General features: G+C 49.0%; 1 protein-coding gene across 1 annotated transcript in view; it reads left to right on the forward strand.

The window, feature by feature from the left end:
* The window catches only part of LOC127585915 (histone-lysine N-methyltransferase EHMT2-like), a 56,682-nt gene that overhangs the window by 1,733 nt on the left and 37,282 nt on the right, over positions 1 to 17,667 (forward strand). The window contains exons 2-11 of the mRNA XM_052043658.1: positions 1,242 to 1,326; positions 3,091 to 3,399; positions 6,311 to 6,690; positions 7,717 to 7,869; positions 9,200 to 9,352; positions 10,019 to 10,153; positions 11,792 to 11,947; positions 14,398 to 14,518; positions 15,216 to 15,379; positions 17,005 to 17,232. Of these exons, the coding sequence (XP_051899618.1) occupies positions 1,242 to 1,326; positions 3,091 to 3,399; positions 6,311 to 6,690; positions 7,717 to 7,869; positions 9,200 to 9,352; positions 10,019 to 10,153; positions 11,792 to 11,947; positions 14,398 to 14,518; positions 15,216 to 15,379; positions 17,005 to 17,232 (1,884 nt within the window). The remainder of the gene's footprint in view (positions 1 to 1,241; positions 1,327 to 3,090; positions 3,400 to 6,310; positions 6,691 to 7,716; positions 7,870 to 9,199; positions 9,353 to 10,018; positions 10,154 to 11,791; positions 11,948 to 14,397; positions 14,519 to 15,215; positions 15,380 to 17,004; positions 17,233 to 17,667) is intronic.

Here is a 17,667-nt window from a genome sequence, read left to right on the forward strand (position 1 = left end):
TCTATCCCTTTGTCACCTCCTTGTGATTTCTTCACAATTGTGTCCCTCTGATGAAAAGAGAGGAAGGATCCTGCAGTAGATACTTGGCTGCAAGCAGCTGCTGCACCGTAGCTGGGTGTCCTGAACCTGTGGCAGCAGGGCACTCTCCTTGGGGTCACAGTGCATTGGAGGGCAAAGCCCCTTGACACCACCGCTGCTCAACTCCCTGCTCTGGGTATAACTGCTGTTTGCACTATTAACATTAAGGAGGTAGAATGATTGTAGAGCAGGTTCACATTGAGGCTGGTGAAACACGTCGTCCAATACTGATCATTTCATTACACAGTGCATTGAGGTAGTACAAGGGAAAACAATAACAAAGTGCAGAATAAAGTGTTACTGTTACAGAGAAAGTGCAGTGTAGACAGACAATAAGTTGCAGGGCCATAATGAGGTAGATTTTGATGTCGAGAGTCTATCTTATCGTACTAGGGGACCATTCAATAGTCTTATAATAGTGGGATAGAAGCTGTTCTTGAGCCTGGTGGTATGTGCTTTCAGGCCTTTGTATTTTCTCTCTGATGAGAGGGGATGTGGGGGAGGGTGGTCTTTGATTAAGTTTTCTGCTTTACCAAGGCAGTGAGAAGTATAGACCCGATACTTTAAACAGTTTAAAGAGTATTCCTATAATTAAACAGGAGACAGGGCAGAACTTTAAGCCAGAGAAATGAGGAGCCCAGTGGGCTGGAAGAGGAAGGCAGACAGGGCTGTCTGACCCAAGCCAGAGCGGGTAGACAGAGCTGCAGTTTCTCACCTAATTCAAAGGATATCATTTCCCTCCTTACACTCATTGGCTCTCGTCTTGGGGAATGTAGAACATTGGATGATGAGGTTCCTTGACACCACTGCTTGTCAACTTGGTACTCTCGCTCAGCTCCATCTGTACAGCACTGATTTGACCCTCCCTGCACATCCTCCAATCCCCACTGCCACTAATGTACCTCTTACCAAAAACATTAAAACAGCAGTGGAGTATAAATGCTGGCTTGGACTGGTGGGGCTGAATGGCCTATTCCTGTGCTATATGTCCAATACAGTTATGTAGATGGGGCTTTGAGATACTGGAAGGGCGAAAGTTTTTTTATGATCTCTTACTGTTGGTTGGACTGTTGGTGAGGGGTGGGTGGGATGCTGAGAATCCTCGGACAGCTACTTTCCCGTCAGAAGCTGTGAGTTACTCCTTTCATCCCTCTCCTTCCCAGTGTGAGCCCAGCACCACAGCCCAGCCTGCAGCAGAACCAGAGATTGTCGTGCTGGAATCAAGTCCCGGCAACAAAGGAAATCTAGGTGAGGCTGCATTCTCTTCCTAACTGGGGCCTTGTCGGTTATTCCGTGCACAGCAAGATCCCGCAGGTAAGGGGAACGGCCACGGTAATATGATTGTCTTGTTGGCTGGGGGAGCGCTGTAACCCAAGGGTGTTAGCTGCTTCACCATACAAGGAAGGCATCTGCCTGACAGGCAAGTGGTCGATGAGACAAGAGGTTGTCGAGGACCCCAAACTGCGTTCTGCAAATCTTTCCACAGAAAGTGACCGATTGTTCCCCGGGGAGTGTGCAGCTGTGGCTGTGACATGACGCTCTCTCCTTCCTCTTCTGCCACGTCTTGGCTTCTACATCAAGACGTTTCTCTGTAAAGCACCCTAGTGCGTGCATTCTGCTAGTGTGCTGTTCAAGCGTACGAAGCTGGTTTGTAGACAAAAAGTTGCCACATGGCCACGGTGACTGAGGGATATGTGTTGCCCTGAGGACTGGGTATAATTGCTGTTTGGATAATATTTATTTCCGTGAAAAGGTCGAAGTTGAGGTTAAAGTTGAGTTTATTGTCATATGCTGAGATAAATTGGTTTATTATTGTCACGTACCAAGATACCGTGAAAAACTTGTATACCGTCCATACGGATCACTTCGTTACAAAGGTGCATTGAGGTAGTTCAAGGTAAAGACAATACGGAAAGCAGAGTAATGTGTTACAGTTACAGAGAAAGTGCGGTGTAGGTAGACAATAAGATGCAAGGTCATAATGAGGTAGATTGTGGGGTCAAGTATCCATCTTATCATACTAGAGGACAGTTCAATCATCTTATAACAGCTGATAGAAGCTGTCCTTGAGCCTGAGGGTACGTGCTTTCAGGCTTTTGAAAAACTTACTCGCAGCAACATCACAGACACGTGTGTCAGATAAGCAGCATTCACAAGAAAAATATAAATTATACGTAATTTTTACAAGAAAGAATACAATTAGAGCAACAAAAGACAAAGTCCATTGCAGTTCAAAGTGGTCACAGTATTGAGGTAGTGATGAGGGTTGTGCCTATTGGTTCAAGATGGAAGGATTATGGAGCAGGTTCATGTGGGGCTGGTGAAACAAAAGATACTTCGGAGTGCAGTGAAGAGCAGGGATGACAGGGCTTTAAGCTGGGGAAGTGTGGAGCTCGTAGTGGGCTGGAGGAGGAAGGCGAGCTGGGAAACCATTGTTGTGTGGCTGCTGTATCTCCCGAATGCAGACAGAACTGCAGTTCTCCCCTTCGTCAAAGGATGCCGTTTTCCACAAAGGAGCGCTCTGCATGTGGCACCGGGTATAATAGTGCAGTTAATACTCTGCAGAGACTGTCCCTATTGTCCTGTTGTTGTTTCTCACCTCTGCCTCCCTCCCTCCCTGGTGTTGTATGACATGGGCAGAGCCAGGGGAGGATGCAACGTATTGAAGACATCTACAAGAGGCAGTGCCTCAAGGAGGTGGCATCCATCATCAAGGACCCTCATCCTCCGGGACATGCTCTCTTCTCGTCACTACCATCAGTGGGGAGGTACAGGAGCCTGAAGACCCACACTCAACGATTCAGGAGCAGCTTCTTCCCCTCCGCCATCAGATTTCTGAATGGTCCATGAACACTATTGTTCCTTTTTATTTGCACGATTTACTTATTTAGTAATTTATAGCTTTTTTTATGTCTTTGCTCTGTACTGCTGCTACAAAACAACAAAGTTCATGTCATATAAGTCAGAGATAGTAAACCTGATTCTGATCCTGGTGGGATTTTACCTTTGCAGGGATCAGTGAAGCCACTGAACCGACCTCCAGGAGACTGGGGCAGGGGGCAAATTCTGCAGCGATTGCCAGCGGCCCGATGGGAAACGTCGGCTCACAGAACAGCAAGGAGGCGTCTCACTCTGGGACCGGCCAGGAGGCTGTCGCAGAGACCCCTGAGGCAGAAGCTGCTGTGGGCACAGCCATCCGAGAAGAGGAGTCGGGCAGCAGAGAGGCACCGTGCAAACCCGCCGAGAGCTGTCTGGGCTTGGAGCCCCAGTCCTCGGACCCAGTGACCGTCAGTCGGTCCACAGCTCAGCCTCTTCCCAAAGGTATGTGGAGAGCGATTGTTGGCTCTTGGCCTGTACTCATTGGAGTACAGAAGAATGAGGGGGGACCTCAGAAACATTTCGAATGTTGAAAGGACTGGACAGAGTAGATGTGGCCAAGTTGTTTCCCTTGGTGGGTGAGTCCAGGACTAGAGGGCACAGTCTTAGAATTAGAGGGTACCCATTTAGAACAGAAATGAGGAGAAATTTCTCTAGCCAGAGGGTTGTGGATTTATGGAATTCTTTGCCACCTACAGCTGTGGAGGCCTGATCACTGGGGGTGTTTAAGGAAGAGATTGATAGGTATCTACTTAGTCAGGGTATCAAGGGATATGGGGAAAAGGCTGGGAATTGGGGCTAGATGGAAGAATAGTTTAGCTCATGGTGGGGTGGCAGAGCAGATTTGATGGGCCGATTGACCTACTTATGCTTCTTTGTCTTGTGATCTTGTCGTGCATTCCCACCTGGGCCTCTCTGGCATTGCTCTCCAGCCCCCCACCCCCCCATCACCCCTCTCCTCCCCCCTCATGCTCACCTTGGCCACAGGATTCTCCTTCAAACCATGTTGTTTTGTAGCCACTAAAGTGTTGACCATCCTCCGACCCAGATACAATATGACACCCTGCCTGGAGAACAGGTACTCCCCAGGTTACATACAAACGCCCGACTTGTGGACACCCGGGACATATGAAACTCTTAAACTTTATTTAAAACTTTGTTTATACAGCACGGTAACAGGCCCTTCTGGCCCAACGAGCCCGCGCCGCCCATATTTTAAACCCATGTATGTCTTTAGAATGTGGGAGGAAACCAGAGCACCTGGAGGAAACCCACGCAGACATGGGAAGAACATACAAACTCCATACAGGCAGCGACGGGAATCGAACCCCGATCGCTGGCGGTGTAATCGCGTCATGCTAATTCCTACGCTACAGTGCTGCCCCGTACCATGAGTGAGCATTTGGGAGACCAGCGGGATGGATTTGCCTGTTCCACCGAGTGGGAGCGGGGCATTTCTGCATGCCTTGTCTCCCCATCCCAACCTCCCCCAAACCGCAACACCTAAGCAGACTTACTGAGTCAGTGAGGCCAGCTGGTGGCCACTCTTCCTGTTGCTGCTTGCTGTCCTGTAACTGCAGTTACTGTGATCCTCTCCCAAGCACTGCGTTTGTACATTTCCGACTTACGAACGGTCCAGGTTACGAACAGTTTTCAGGAACATGACCTTGTTGTAACCTGGGAAGGATCACACACTCTTGATCTCTTTATTTGAGGGGGACAAACGCCTGAGAGAGCAGTTCAGAGATTCATTCCTTGGATGATGGGATTGTTTTATGAGGCAGGTCGGACCTAGAGTCATCGAGCAATACAGCATGGATACAGGCCTTTTGGCCCAACTAGTCCATGCCGACCACGGTGCCCACCCAGCTCGTCCCAATTTCCTGCGTTTGGCCCACATCCCTCCAAGCCCCACCCCTCCGTGTACCTATCCAAGTACTTCTTAAATGATACTGTTGTACCTGCCTCACCCACTTCCTCTGGCAGCTCGTTCCATATACTCGCCACCCTCTGTGTGGAAAAAGTTGCCCCTCAGGTCCCTTTTAAATCTTTCCCCTCTCACCCTGAACCTATGCCTCCTAGTTTTGGACTCTCTTACCTGGGAAAAAGACTGTTACCGTCCATTTTATCTATGCCTCCCATAACTTTAAACATTTCTGTAAGGTCACCCCTCATTCTCCTACATTCCAAGGAATAAAGACCTAGCCTGGCCAACCACTCCATATAACTCAGGCCCTCTAGTCCTGGCTACATCCTCAAATCTTTTCTGCAAGTCTCTGGAGTTTAGACAAATGAGAGGTAATGCCATTGAAATTATAAAATTCTTAAGCTGCTTAATGTTAGATACTGAGAGGAACCTAGAACCGGGGGCATTTTTTCATAGAAAGGAGTCACTCGTTTAAAACAGAGATGAAAAGGAATTTCTTGTCTTGGGGAATATTCAGTCTTTGGTATTCTCCTCTCCAAGGGAGCTGCAGAGACGAAGTCACAGGATATACTGAAGACCAAGATAGTCTGTGAGGGGAGTTTAGATTTGCAGAAAACAGGCAGGAACATGGAGGCTGAGATCTGATCAGCCTTGAACTGATTGACAGAGCTGCCTGGGTTCCCAGTTCTGACATTCTCCCTAATCCTCTACCCCTCATCCTGCTTAAAATCCACCTCTTTGACCAAGCTTTGGGTCATTTGTTCAGATAGCTGCTTTGGTAGCTCAGTGTAAAGTTTTAACTCTCCTGAAGCAGTTTAGAATCTTTTATTGTGTGGAAGGCATTGTGTAAAAACTGCTGTGGGTAATTTTAAAAGGCGCTAAAGATTGGGAGTGGCGGGGGGTGGGGAATGGGAGAACAATAGCCCTTTAATCAGTCTATTTGTGGAATAGAATTAAGCAAGGCAGAATAAAAGATTTCAAACTGATGTCTACATTTTCGTGTCTTTTGACATTTTACTCAACTTTACTTGAAGCAGTGTAATTTTAAAATATAGCACTACATTAATGAAATAAATAGAATTTTAGAACTTAGATTTCATTATCACTGTGGATTATTATCACTTTATTATTACTGATCAGAAACTTAAGTTAAATATATTTTAAATTCAATTCAAAAAGTTTTTCTTCCCACAAAAGGAGGAAGTGCCCTTAGTGTGGGGGAGTGGTAGGTGGGGCGGGTGGGGAAGCAACTTCCACAGCAGTCCAACTTATCCACTGATTTCTTACTGTAAATACACGTTTGTGACTGTTGAGTGGGTGAAGGCTAAGTAGGAACTTTTGAAAGAGGACTGCGTAAACGTTTGAAAGGGGACTAATCAGGAGCCTCTTCCTGTGCTATTCTGATCCTCTGATTCCTTTCTCCCATAGGTCATGCTGCCAAAACCTTCCCTGCCTCCCCCACCAAGGTTCTGGGGACCAACCGTGCCAAGATGACGCTAACCGGGGTCAGCAAGTCTCCCAACTCCATCCAGAGCCTGGCCATGAAGCTGCTGAGCGTGCCGAGTAGCCGGGTGGGGAACGAGGCGGTCTCAGCTCCGGCTCCGGCTCCGGCTCCAGCTCCAGCTCCAACTCAGGCTCCAGCCCCAGCCCCAGCCCCAGCCCAGGCTCCAGCCCCAGCCCCAGCCCCAACGACGGCCTCGGCTCCGGTTCCGGTTCCAGCCCCAGCCTCCTCCCCAGTCCCAGCCCCGGAAGAGAAGCCCAAAGTCCACAAGGCACGGAAGTCGATATCCAGATCCAACGCCGCTCAGGTATCGTATGTGTGTGAAGCCCGTGGGCAGTGTTCGTTAAATGGGCAGGCACAATGTCACCTATCCCTGTTGGTCAGAACAGGAGGGGCTGACGTCACTCCTCGAGCTTGGAGGTGGGGGAGAGGGTGAGCCACAGGCTGGCAGAGGGGTCGGAGGGGAGCTCAGTGGGTCTGGGGTCTGGAAATGACTGCCTGAGGTATGTTGGAGCCACTTACAAAGTTGTGATGGTGTTAATCAATCTGTCAACTAACCTAAAATACTGTCCCATTTGACAAAGACCTCTCTGCCAAAGGAAAGGGGTCCTTATAATTCCCCCTTAGGGGCTCTCAGAATTTTACAAACTTGAATTGAGTTTTCTCTAAGCACCCTTTCTTCCAAGAAAACTACTCTCAGCTCTCATCGTAATTCACCAGCTCTGCAAGACCAAGGGTTTCAGAAAGCTGAAAATTCCACTCCAGCCGTCCCAGTGCTGAGGGGGTGCTGCACTGCCCGAGGTTCTGTGTCCCGGTTGAAAGTCTGTCCTCTCGGCAACATCAAAGATCAAAACTCTCCTTGTAGTCATGTCCCAAATGTCATTGCTGAAACAGATTATTTGTTCATTATCACCGTGCTGTCTGTGGGAGCTTGCTGTGCGTGAACCTGCAGTGTCTGCATCACAACAGACATTGGGCTTCAAGAAGCAAGAATCTGGGAGAGTCCAGTAGTCTCCCCATGTACAGATTTACTCACAGAGTCAGCTCATCAGCTGCACAGATTCATTTGGTTCAGTCTGGTTTTCCCATTCCACACAAACCTCCTCAGCTCACCTTGCTAACATTTCTCACTGCTTTTTCTCCATCCGCCCCACAAGCAGACTCCAGGACAACCCTGGGGCTTTGGCAAGCCTTTGTTGTGGGCGCAGAAGGGAGGTATGGACGCGGGAAACCTGCACCGAGGTTTCACTTTGTTAAGATTGGGTTCTCGGTCCTCGATGCTGCTCTGCCTCCTCATGTCCTGCCACTCATGACTTGATCCATTTCTGTGCAGAGGGTGCCAGCAGAGATGGGGAGCCTACCCTCCGAGTGGGTGAGCCAGGCGCCTGTGGGCATGGCCGAGGTGGAGTATGTGGCCCAGCCTCAGGAGGAGAACCCAGAGGGCCACAGAGCGAGGAAGTCGATACTGAAAGGCAGTTTCAGTCAGGTATGGAATGCAGTGCGACTGCACGCTGTCTGCTGAAACAGGGGCTGGACCATGCTCCCTCCGGAGCGCGCTGGGAATTTTATGAGTACAGAAATAGGAGGGTAGTGCAGATAAATGTGTGGCTGGGGGAATGGTGCAGGAGGGCAGGCTTTGAATTTCTGGGTCATTTGGAACAAGGGAGCCTAGGAGGTGGGATCGGTACTGGTTGGATGGATTGCATGCCAACGGTGGCCAGCATCCTCAAGGGAAGGTTAGCCAATGTGGAGGGATAAACTAATTTGGGAAGGGTTTGGATGTGGGAAGGAAGCATCAAAAAGGAGAAAAAAGGTACAAAAGGGGTTGGGAGACAAATAGCATCAGAAATAAGTAATGGGAAGTTTTTGGAAAGGATTGAACAAAGAGATTGTACAAAAAGGTCTAAGATGGGTTTACACACGGAAACCAGAGAAACACTACCTGGTCTTGTGCGTCACAGCAGTATTAGGGTCCTGGCTTACAGAAAGCCTGGAGTGGGTTCTAAATAAATAAAAAGAGTGTTCAGGAAAGACAGGGAGAGGATGAAAGGAGGGGAGTGGGAGTATAGATTAAACAGAATATTGCAGTGCTAGAGAGGGATAAAATGTTCTGGAACAACCAAAGACAGAATCAGGTGCAATCACGTTACTTGGACTATTTTACAGGCTGCCAATAGTGGGAAGGATATTGTGGAGCAAATTTCATGAAAGTTCAAGGGAGGTGCAAAAGGAGAAGTGATAATGGGATTTCATCTATACAAGCATAGAGTGAACACCAGGGCAAAGACAGGGAGTAGTTTCTGAAGTATGTTCAGGACTAATATTTACCCTTCAACCAACACCTCTGAATTAGATCACGTGCTCCTTGTCACCTGCCAACCCTGGCAAGCTTGGTGTGTGTAAATTGGTTGCTGCCATTTCCTACAACAATGGAGATAATTTACAACTACTTCATTAGTTGAGAAGCACTTGGGAGATCTCGACATTGTGTGATGTACAGTTTAACAGCTGCTTGTTCACTAACCTAAATACTTGCCTAACTCCTGCTAAGTGTTGCATAAGCTGGAAACTTAAGTGTGGTACTTCTAATAAAAGCCAGAATTAATTTTGTTCAGGAAAAGGTGACAAATGTAAGCTACTGTTTATGGGCTAGGAAGATGCTGAGAAGTTTTATGGTGTAGTAGGGGAGAGTACAGTTTGCTCATACACGCACACATTCATGAATATGCACATGCATGCATGCACACTCCCAGCCACACACGTGTAGGTGGTTTACGTGAGCTTATGACTGAGTAAATCCCCGGTTTCCCCCACAGAGCTTGGCAGAGAAGTTGGGAAGCTTGCCCATCGAGCGGGTGAGCCAGCTGTCTGGGGGACCAGTAGAAGTGGAGCACATGGCCCAGCCTCAGGACGAGAACCAGGAGACCCACAGAGCGAGGAAGTCGATACTGAAAGGCGGCTTCAGTCAGGTACAGTCCCAGAGTGACCGGCTGTGAGGTGGGAGTGACAGAGGGAGCTCTGTTCTTGTTGTGGAGTTCCCTGTGCACCACCGTCACCAAAGTCCGGGAGGAGAGAGTTACCAATCATCATCGCTCCCTGTTAACTTACCCCCCTCCCCCCCAAGTCAGTCCTCTGTCCCCAGACATTCCCCCGGCCTTGCCTTCCTTCTACCATTCACTCCCCATTCACTCCTCCCCTTCTCCCCATCACTCTCCATCTACTGCCCATCACTACCGTTACCCACCCTGCCCCTTGTGTCATCTTCCCAACCCAGTCTTCCCTCCTCTCACCTTCCTCCCTTCCTCCCCTCCATCCGCTGCTTACCCTCCCCCACCTACCCCTTCTCACCTCCTTCCCTTTCCTGCATCCTCTTCTCCCTGGTCCTCATACCATCCCCCACCTCCTCTCCCTGCTTCCTTCCCTTCCTCTACCTCCTTCCCTGTGCCAGTTGTTTTTCTGCCACTTTCCCTCTTCGTTCTCTCCCTCGCTGTCGTTCCCTCCCTCACATTCTCTTCCCTGCTTCCTCCAGCCCCCCACCCTCTCACTTAATTCTTTACCTCATGTCTTGTGTCCCCCCCCCCCCCACCCACCACCAATTCCCCTCCACATGACTCTTTGATCTGACTGACCCACAGGCGTTGGCCATGAAGATGGCCAGCCAACCACTCAGCAATGTTTCTGAGGAGATGGAGACCAGCGTTCCGGGTCCTGGGGAGTATCTGGAAGTTCACAGGGCCAGAAAGTCGCATCTCGGAGGAAGCATCAGCCAGGTACAGGGGGTTGGGTGTGTGTGTGGGTACCTGACTATCTTCTATTGCCCATTGATGTTTGCTACACATGGATTCTGTTGGCCATGTGCTGCAGGATTATTGCAGAAGCCTGTGTCAATCAGCCTCTGGGTATTTTTTGAAGGGGTTAAACAGGGAATTTAATGTATCGATATGACTTCCACACTGTGTTTGTCTAATAAAATTAAATGGGGCAGAATTTGAGGTTGTTTATCAAAACTTCTTACTAAAGTCTGTTTTGCTATTTTGCTGAATTGTGCAACTGTAAAATGTAGCAAAAATCAGAATGCATTATTCATGGAATTAATAAGGTTTCAAAACTTGAAGTCAACACACAAAGTAGCTGGGGGAACTCAGCGGGTCATGCGGCATCTATGGAGGGAAATGGGCAGTCGATGTTTCAGGGCAAGACCCTTAACCAGTCCTGATGAAGGGTCCCAACCTGAAACGCCGACTGTCCATTTCCCTCCATAGGTGCTGCCTGACCCGCTGAGTTCCTTCAGCTACTTTGTGTGTTGATCCAGATTGTGTCTTCAAAACTTGAAGTGATTTTCTTTTCCTTCATTGACTTACTGGGGGGTGATCTAAACCTTAGGAAGGTGTTTTCCTAAAATTTAAGCTCCCACAAGTAGAACAGCTTGAGTGTAAATTATACACCTGAGTTTTAGCATATCTGCTTATGCTTCACTTCAGGATGTTAAACTAAGGTGGTTTCAGAAGGTATTTGTCCTTTATTTGGGTACATGCCATAAAATATCTGTTTACCTCACCCCATCGTGAGGTTGCTTACCCGGAGAGCAATGCTAATGGAGTTCATTGAGGGCATACCAGTTCGCAAATCCTTATTACTTTCTCTCTCTCTCTCTCTCTCTCTCTCTCTCTCTCTCTCTCTCTCTCTCTCTCTCTCTCTCTCGCTCTCTCTCTCTCTCTCTCTCTCTCTCTCTCTCTCGCTCTCGCTCTCTCGCTCTCTCTCTCTCGCTCTCTCTCTCTCCCACTCCCCCTGTGATCTGGGATCCTGAGCTTCAGAAACAGAGATGGTACAAAAGTCAGTAGGTTATATTGAACCAGTACCAAATACTGGTTGCACCATAGCTGGAAGATTGCATCCAGTTCAGGTCTGAGGAAGCTATGACGGTCCCAGAGGTTTCCCAAAATGGTTCTAGGGTGGAGGGATTTCAGCCCTGGGGTGGTTGGGGGAGCTGGGGCCATTCCCTTTGGAGGGAGAAGGTTGGGAGGAGATCAGATGGAGGTGGATAGGATCAGGGTGGGTTTAGATAGGGTGAACAGAGGAAAGCTGCTTTTATTAATGGATGATTAAAGGACCATGGGCCACATATTTAAAATCTTGGGCTTAGGGCCAAGGGGCAGGGAGGTGCCTGAGGAAAACCTTGCAGAGAGTGGAGGTGGTCTGCAACTCGCTGTCTGTAGTTGGGGTGGAAACTGTCAGTCAGGGCCTCAGAATCAGTAGTAGAGAGAGAACAGTTTGCAGAGCTATGGGGAATGAGCTGCGAATGGGACTGATAAGATGTCTGCACCAAATGCTATCATAGACTCCTTGGGCCAAATGGTACCCTCCCCTGCCATAACAACCCTGTGAGCTGGTGATCTGCATCGTTTCAGAGTCTGGCCAGGAGCCTGCCGAGTGAGACCATCAGCCAGGGCAGCGGCGAGGTTTCCACGGTGATGGTGGAGAGGCAGAACGCTCCCCAGGCGCTGGCGGAGAAACCGAAACTTCACCGGGCCCGGAAGTCCATGTTCAAGTCCAGCCCTGCCCAGGTATGTCACAGGGAATGTCGGGAAGAGCTTGGCCTGTCCCATAGCGGAAAGGCAGGAATGCTGGGTTAGGAGCTGCAAAGCACGCGTTTACATTGTCAAAACGAGCTGGGACACGGCCCTACATGAGGCTTATATTGGTCATTCCCATGTGTAGCTGGTGCCAATTGACAAGGCCCTGTCCTCTGTGGCGTTTAGTTTGTAGCACAGATAACAAGCAGGGGAGTTGATGACTCAGCCCCTTGAGAGTCAGTTCCTCCATACAAAATGATTGTGCGTCTGAGCTCCACCTTCCTGCCTGATCCCTCCATCCAAAACTTTCAATATAATCTGTTCTCTGTGGTAGAGAGTTCTAAACCATGAGGGATGCGAGCTGGTTAAAGTTAAGAGCTGAATATTTCCCAACTCCGGTCTGGTTGACAAATCCCATGACCGTGGGGGAACAAAACCATCTGGATTGATTCAGAGATAAGGATGTCTCATGAGGAACTACTGAGTAGGTTTGGCCTGCTCAATATCAATCCATTTTTCAGAAGGATGAGAGGTGATCTTATTGGAACATTTAAGATTCTGAGGGGACGTGATAGGGTAGACTTGAGGAGGATATTTCCCCTGGTATCTGGAACCAGAGAGAAGAAATTCCCCTCAACTCTGTCTTAAATACGCAACCCTTTATTCTGTAACTGTTCTCCCTAATTTTAGATTCTCCTACCTGGGGTAACATTCTCTCAGCATTCATCCTGTGGAACCATCTCTGAACCTTAAATGCCTGAAAAACACTACCTCTTGTTCTTCTCAACTCCAATGTGGGTTGACCCAATTCCCAATAAGGCAACCTCCTCATCTCTGAGCTGCTGTTCCCTCCCTTTTCTGTAGGATTGGGAAACCCAACATGGGGGTCAGGGAGCATTGGGGCACTAACTAATCAGCTGACATTACTCACAGTCTTCTGCTTCAGGTTCCGCCCACTGATAAGTGAACTAATGAAGGATATCGGTTTAAGGTGAATGGAAGAAAGTTCAGGGGAGATGTCAGAGGTAGCTTCTTTACATGAGAGTGGTGGGTGCCTGGAACGCACTGCCGGGGGTGGTGATAGAATAGGGACATTTAAGAAACTCTTAGGCACATGGATGTAAGAAAAATGGAGGGATATGGGCTGTGTAGGTGGGAAGGGTTAGATTGATTGTGGAGTAGGTTTATATAGGTCGGCACAACATTGTAGGCCGAAGGGTCCATACTGTGCTATACTGTTCTATGCTCTAATCCCCTCACTCCTTCCTGGACCAACACTCGGGGTAGTTCTTTGTCATTTTTCTCCAATATCCCCTTCCTGTGGAGAGTTTGGTGAGAAGTAGGGAGACAGGACTGGGGGATTAAACCCCACAGGCTGCTGATTTCAGAGTTACTGTGTCATTTCAGTAGATGCAAATACTAACATGATGAAATAAATCCTTTACCCCAGGGGTTATCTCTGAACTGCTCCAGTATAAGTACACCCAGTGCCGTGAACAGGGAAGTCTTCTCAGGAGCAGTAAGGGCTGGGCAGTGAATGCTGGCCGACAGCCTGTATCACAGTGTGTAATACTGTTGCTATTGAACCATGGAGCTATTGGTTCAAGTTTTGCTTCAGAGACTTAGGCAGAAAACTCCCAGCTGATGCTGCAGTACAGAGGAAGTGGAACTGGTTGGAGAGAGATGTAGTGAACAGGGATAAGGTAAATTTGCAGAAGAGAGAGAGGAAGGGAGGAAGCTAGTTAGGCTGAAGGAATGTGAAAGTCCATTGATGATTGGGTGGTGAGTCTGTTTTTCCCTTCTCTCACTTTAGATCACGCCAGTTCAGTGAAAGGCCCACATTTACTGAGGTTTAGGAATCTAGACTGATCTGAATGGCAAGTCTGGCAGGAGGGGAGAGTCTGTCCCACGTTCTCTTGGCACATTGGACTGAATGTAACTTGTCGATGCTCACCACCTCCTATGATCTCCATCTGACTTTGAACCTGAGGTGTTAGTTGCTGGGCAGTGCTGTGTGACAACTTGTTTGCAAACTACTGGAAGTTAACAAGGGCAATAAACCATCTGCTGGAGGAACTTAGCGGGTCGAGCAGCATCTGTGGGGGGGGGGGGGGGGGGGGGGGGGGTGAAGGAATCCATGGAACCGTACAACCGTACAGCACAAAACAGGCCCTTCCTGATGCAGGGTTTTGACCCAAAATGTTGACAGTTCCTCCCCCTTACAGATGCTGCTCAACCCACTGAGTTCCTCCAGCAGATTGTTTGTTGCTCCAGATTCCAGCATCTGCAGTCTCTTGTGTTTCCAAAACTAACAAGGGTATCTGCAACTGTATTGTGCTGGGAGGGTGGTTATATGTTGTCTATGCTCTGTACCTCTCACCCTTGCTTCTCCTTGCTACGGTGTGTGCAAATGTGTTGCTTTAATTTTTTTGAATCTGCAGATAAAACTTGTGGAAATGAAAGACTCGGATCACACCGGTCCTGTTCGGCAGAGCACCCAGCTGCAGTTTGAGCTGCTGCCTAGCAGAGGGGCAGTCGAAGGCACCGCAGGTGTGCAGACAGGTAAAGCAAGAGGACCTTTGAAAATCAGCAGCAACCCTGCTTTTTCCATATTTCTCAACCACCTCGAAGGAGGGCGTTCACCCATCGGGTCTATGCCAGCCCACAGAGGAATCGTGTTCTCTCACTGTTCTTCCCTGTAGCTTATTCTCCCCACAGTTCATGAACACAATTACATTAGGGACAATTCGCAGCAGTCAATTACCCCACCAAACCGTGCGTCTTCGGGACATGGGAGGAAACCAGAGTACCCGGGAGAATGTCCCAGGTCCACACAGACAGCACTGGAGGTCAGGATCGAATCCAGGGTTTCTGGAGCTGTGGTGAGGCAGTGTTCACTCCCAGTCCGTTACTGAACGAAGGCCTTATTGTGATGTTAAGCCAGTGCCCTACCGGCCCTCTCAGATGGACGTAAGGATCTGGGGGCCAGTACTTATCCCTCAACCAGTGTCAGTAAAACCAGGTGACCAGGGCACATGATTACTGTTTGTGGGAGCTTGCAGCGTGTAAGCTGCTGCTGCGATTCCCTTAGTACAACAAGAGCCACACTTCAACGTGCTGCTTCGGATGCATGGGCCTCGGGACCCCAAGGCTTTGTATCAACGCAGGAGGTAATGCCACAGAGTGGGAAAGGGGGAAATTGGAAGGTGTGCGCCACCTGCTTCCTTCACTTGGGGTTTTCTCTTTTGCCTACCTGTAGGACTCATCAAGAGGCGGAAGCCGGAGAGCTTGGGGCCGGAGCCCATGAAGGCAAACAGCCTCCTGAAGGAAGAGATGGCCAAGGAGATCAGTCCGCTGGGATCCATCAGGGGAGGTCACGGACCCAGGGCTGACGGCAGTCCAGTGGCCGGCGCTGTGGCTATGGTGGGTAACCGCGAATGCACTCACTGTTGTATGTTTCTCAGGAGTCTGGCTTTTAACCAGTTGGAGATTACAGGATAACCGAGGGGATTCCAAGTTGTGCACCAGTCATTAGCTGCTGACCTGAATGCAGGTTCGGTTGAACCAGCGCCGAGAAGATTTTGATTGCAGGCAAGACCATGAATAACAAGTAGTGAGGAATTCAGGAGAAAGTTAACTGCGAGAGCAGTGAGTATGTGGGACTCATTCCCACATCCAGTGATAGTGGCACATGGCAGTGATGGGGTAAAGTGCAGCCGCACAAAGGAAGGAGGAGTGGAACGATATGGGGTCAGAGCAGATCAGAGGGGTGTTGTATAATTCTGTGGAAACAGGAATTAGATTCTACTTAAACCTCAGCTTGACCAGAAGCTGCAGCATCTTCTTCCAATAGTAGCAGGGTAACCTTTCTTCAGAAAAGTGCAGTGAGTGCATGATAGCTACAAATAAACCGGCAACAAAATTGGTTTAAGTTGGATTATTACTATTGTCACATGTACCAAGGTACAGTGAAAACCTTTTGCATGCCAATAATACAGATCATCACATCAGTGCATCAAGGTAGTACAAAGAAAAAGAATAACAAAATGCAGAATAAAGTGTTGCAGTTACAGAGAAAGTTCAGTGCAGGCAGACAGTAAGATGCAAGATCATAACAAGGTAGATTGTGAGATCAAGAGTCCATCTTGTCGTACTAGAGGACCATTCGATAGTCTTATATCAGCAGGGTAGAAGCTGTCCTTGAGCCTGGTGGTAAGTGCTTTCATGCTTTTGTATCTTCTGCCCGATGGGAGGAGGGAGAAGAGAGAATGTCTGGGGTGGGTGGGATTTTTGATTATGTTGGCTGCTTTATCGAGGCAGTGAGAAGTCTAGACAGAGTCCATGGAGGGGAGGCCGGTTTCCGTGATGTGCTAAATTGTGCCCACAACTCTCTGCAGTTTCTTGTGGTCTCAGGCAGAGCAACTGCCATACCAAATTGTGATGCATTTGGATAGGATGCTTTCTATGGTACCTCAATAAAAATTGGTGAGGGTCAAAGGGGACATGCCAAATTTCTTTAACCTCCTGAGGAAGTAGAGGTGCTGGTAAGCTTTCTTGGCAGTGGCTTCTACATGGTTGGACCAGGACCAGGACAGGCTATTGGTGAGAAACAAAGGACCGCAGTTGCTGGAATCCAGATGAAAAGCACTGTGATGCTGGAGGAACTCAGCAGGCCAGGCGGCATCCGTGGAGAAAAACAGGCGATAAACATTTCGGGTCAGGACCCTTCTCCAGGTCCTGAAGAAGGATCCTGACCCGAAACGTTGACCGCCTGCTTTTCTCCAAGAATGCTGCCTGGCCTGCTGAGTTCCTCCAGCATCATGTGTTTTTTATTCAGGCTATTGGTGATGTTCACTCTTTGGAACTTAAAGCTCTCAACCCTCTTGACAAGCATTCCCAGCAGGAGGGTCACCAGAGTTGACTGGCAGGGAGATTACCTGATTGTTTCTGCTCCAGGAGGCAGTGATAATGAGCAGCCATCAGTGTTTCCATTGAGGAGAGTGCTCAAGGGAAAATGGAACACAAATTGTCTGTGCAATTCTTCCCAGGGTTTGGGCGATGCGATGAGCAGGGTCCGATCCCAGGAGGTGAAGGCAGTCACCAGTGGGGCTAGCTCCATTCCAGTACTGGACCTTTCCAAGGAGGCGGAGGCTGATGACAAGGAGGAGCCAATGGAACCAATGGATGACTGGGATGCAGAGGTCGGCGATGACTTCAGTCTCTTCTATGACAGCTACTCGGTGGATGGGAGAGCTGACTCGGACAAGTCCAGCAAGGTGAGCCTAGCTACCCCTCCCTCCCAATCTCTCCCCCCTCCCTCCCTCTTACTCCTCTCTCTCTCTCTCTCTCCTCCTCCCTCTCCTATCACTCCCTCTCCCTCTCCCTCCCTCTATGTATCCCTCCCCTCTGTCTCCCTCTTTCCCTCTCTGTCTCCCTCTCCGTCTTCCTCTCTTTCCCTGTCTCCCTCTCTCTGCTCCCTCTCTGTGTCTCCCTCTCTCCCTCTCTCTCCCTCTCTCTCTCCCTCTCGCCCTTTCTCTCTCCCTCTCTCCGTCTCTGTCTCCCTTTCTGTCTCTCTCTCTCTCTCTTTCCCTCTCTCTGCTCCCTGCTATCTCTTTTACTCTATCCATCTCCTCTCTGTCCTCTATTCTCACCTCTATCTATTCCTCTCCTCTCTCTCTCTTTCTCATTCCTCTACCCAGTCTCTCTTTCTG

The sequence above is a fragment of the Pristis pectinata genome, chromosome 34 (assembly GCF_009764475.1).
Source record: "Pristis pectinata isolate sPriPec2 chromosome 34, sPriPec2.1.pri, whole genome shotgun sequence".
NCBI lineage: Eukaryota > Metazoa > Chordata > Chondrichthyes > Rhinopristiformes > Pristidae > Pristis > Pristis pectinata.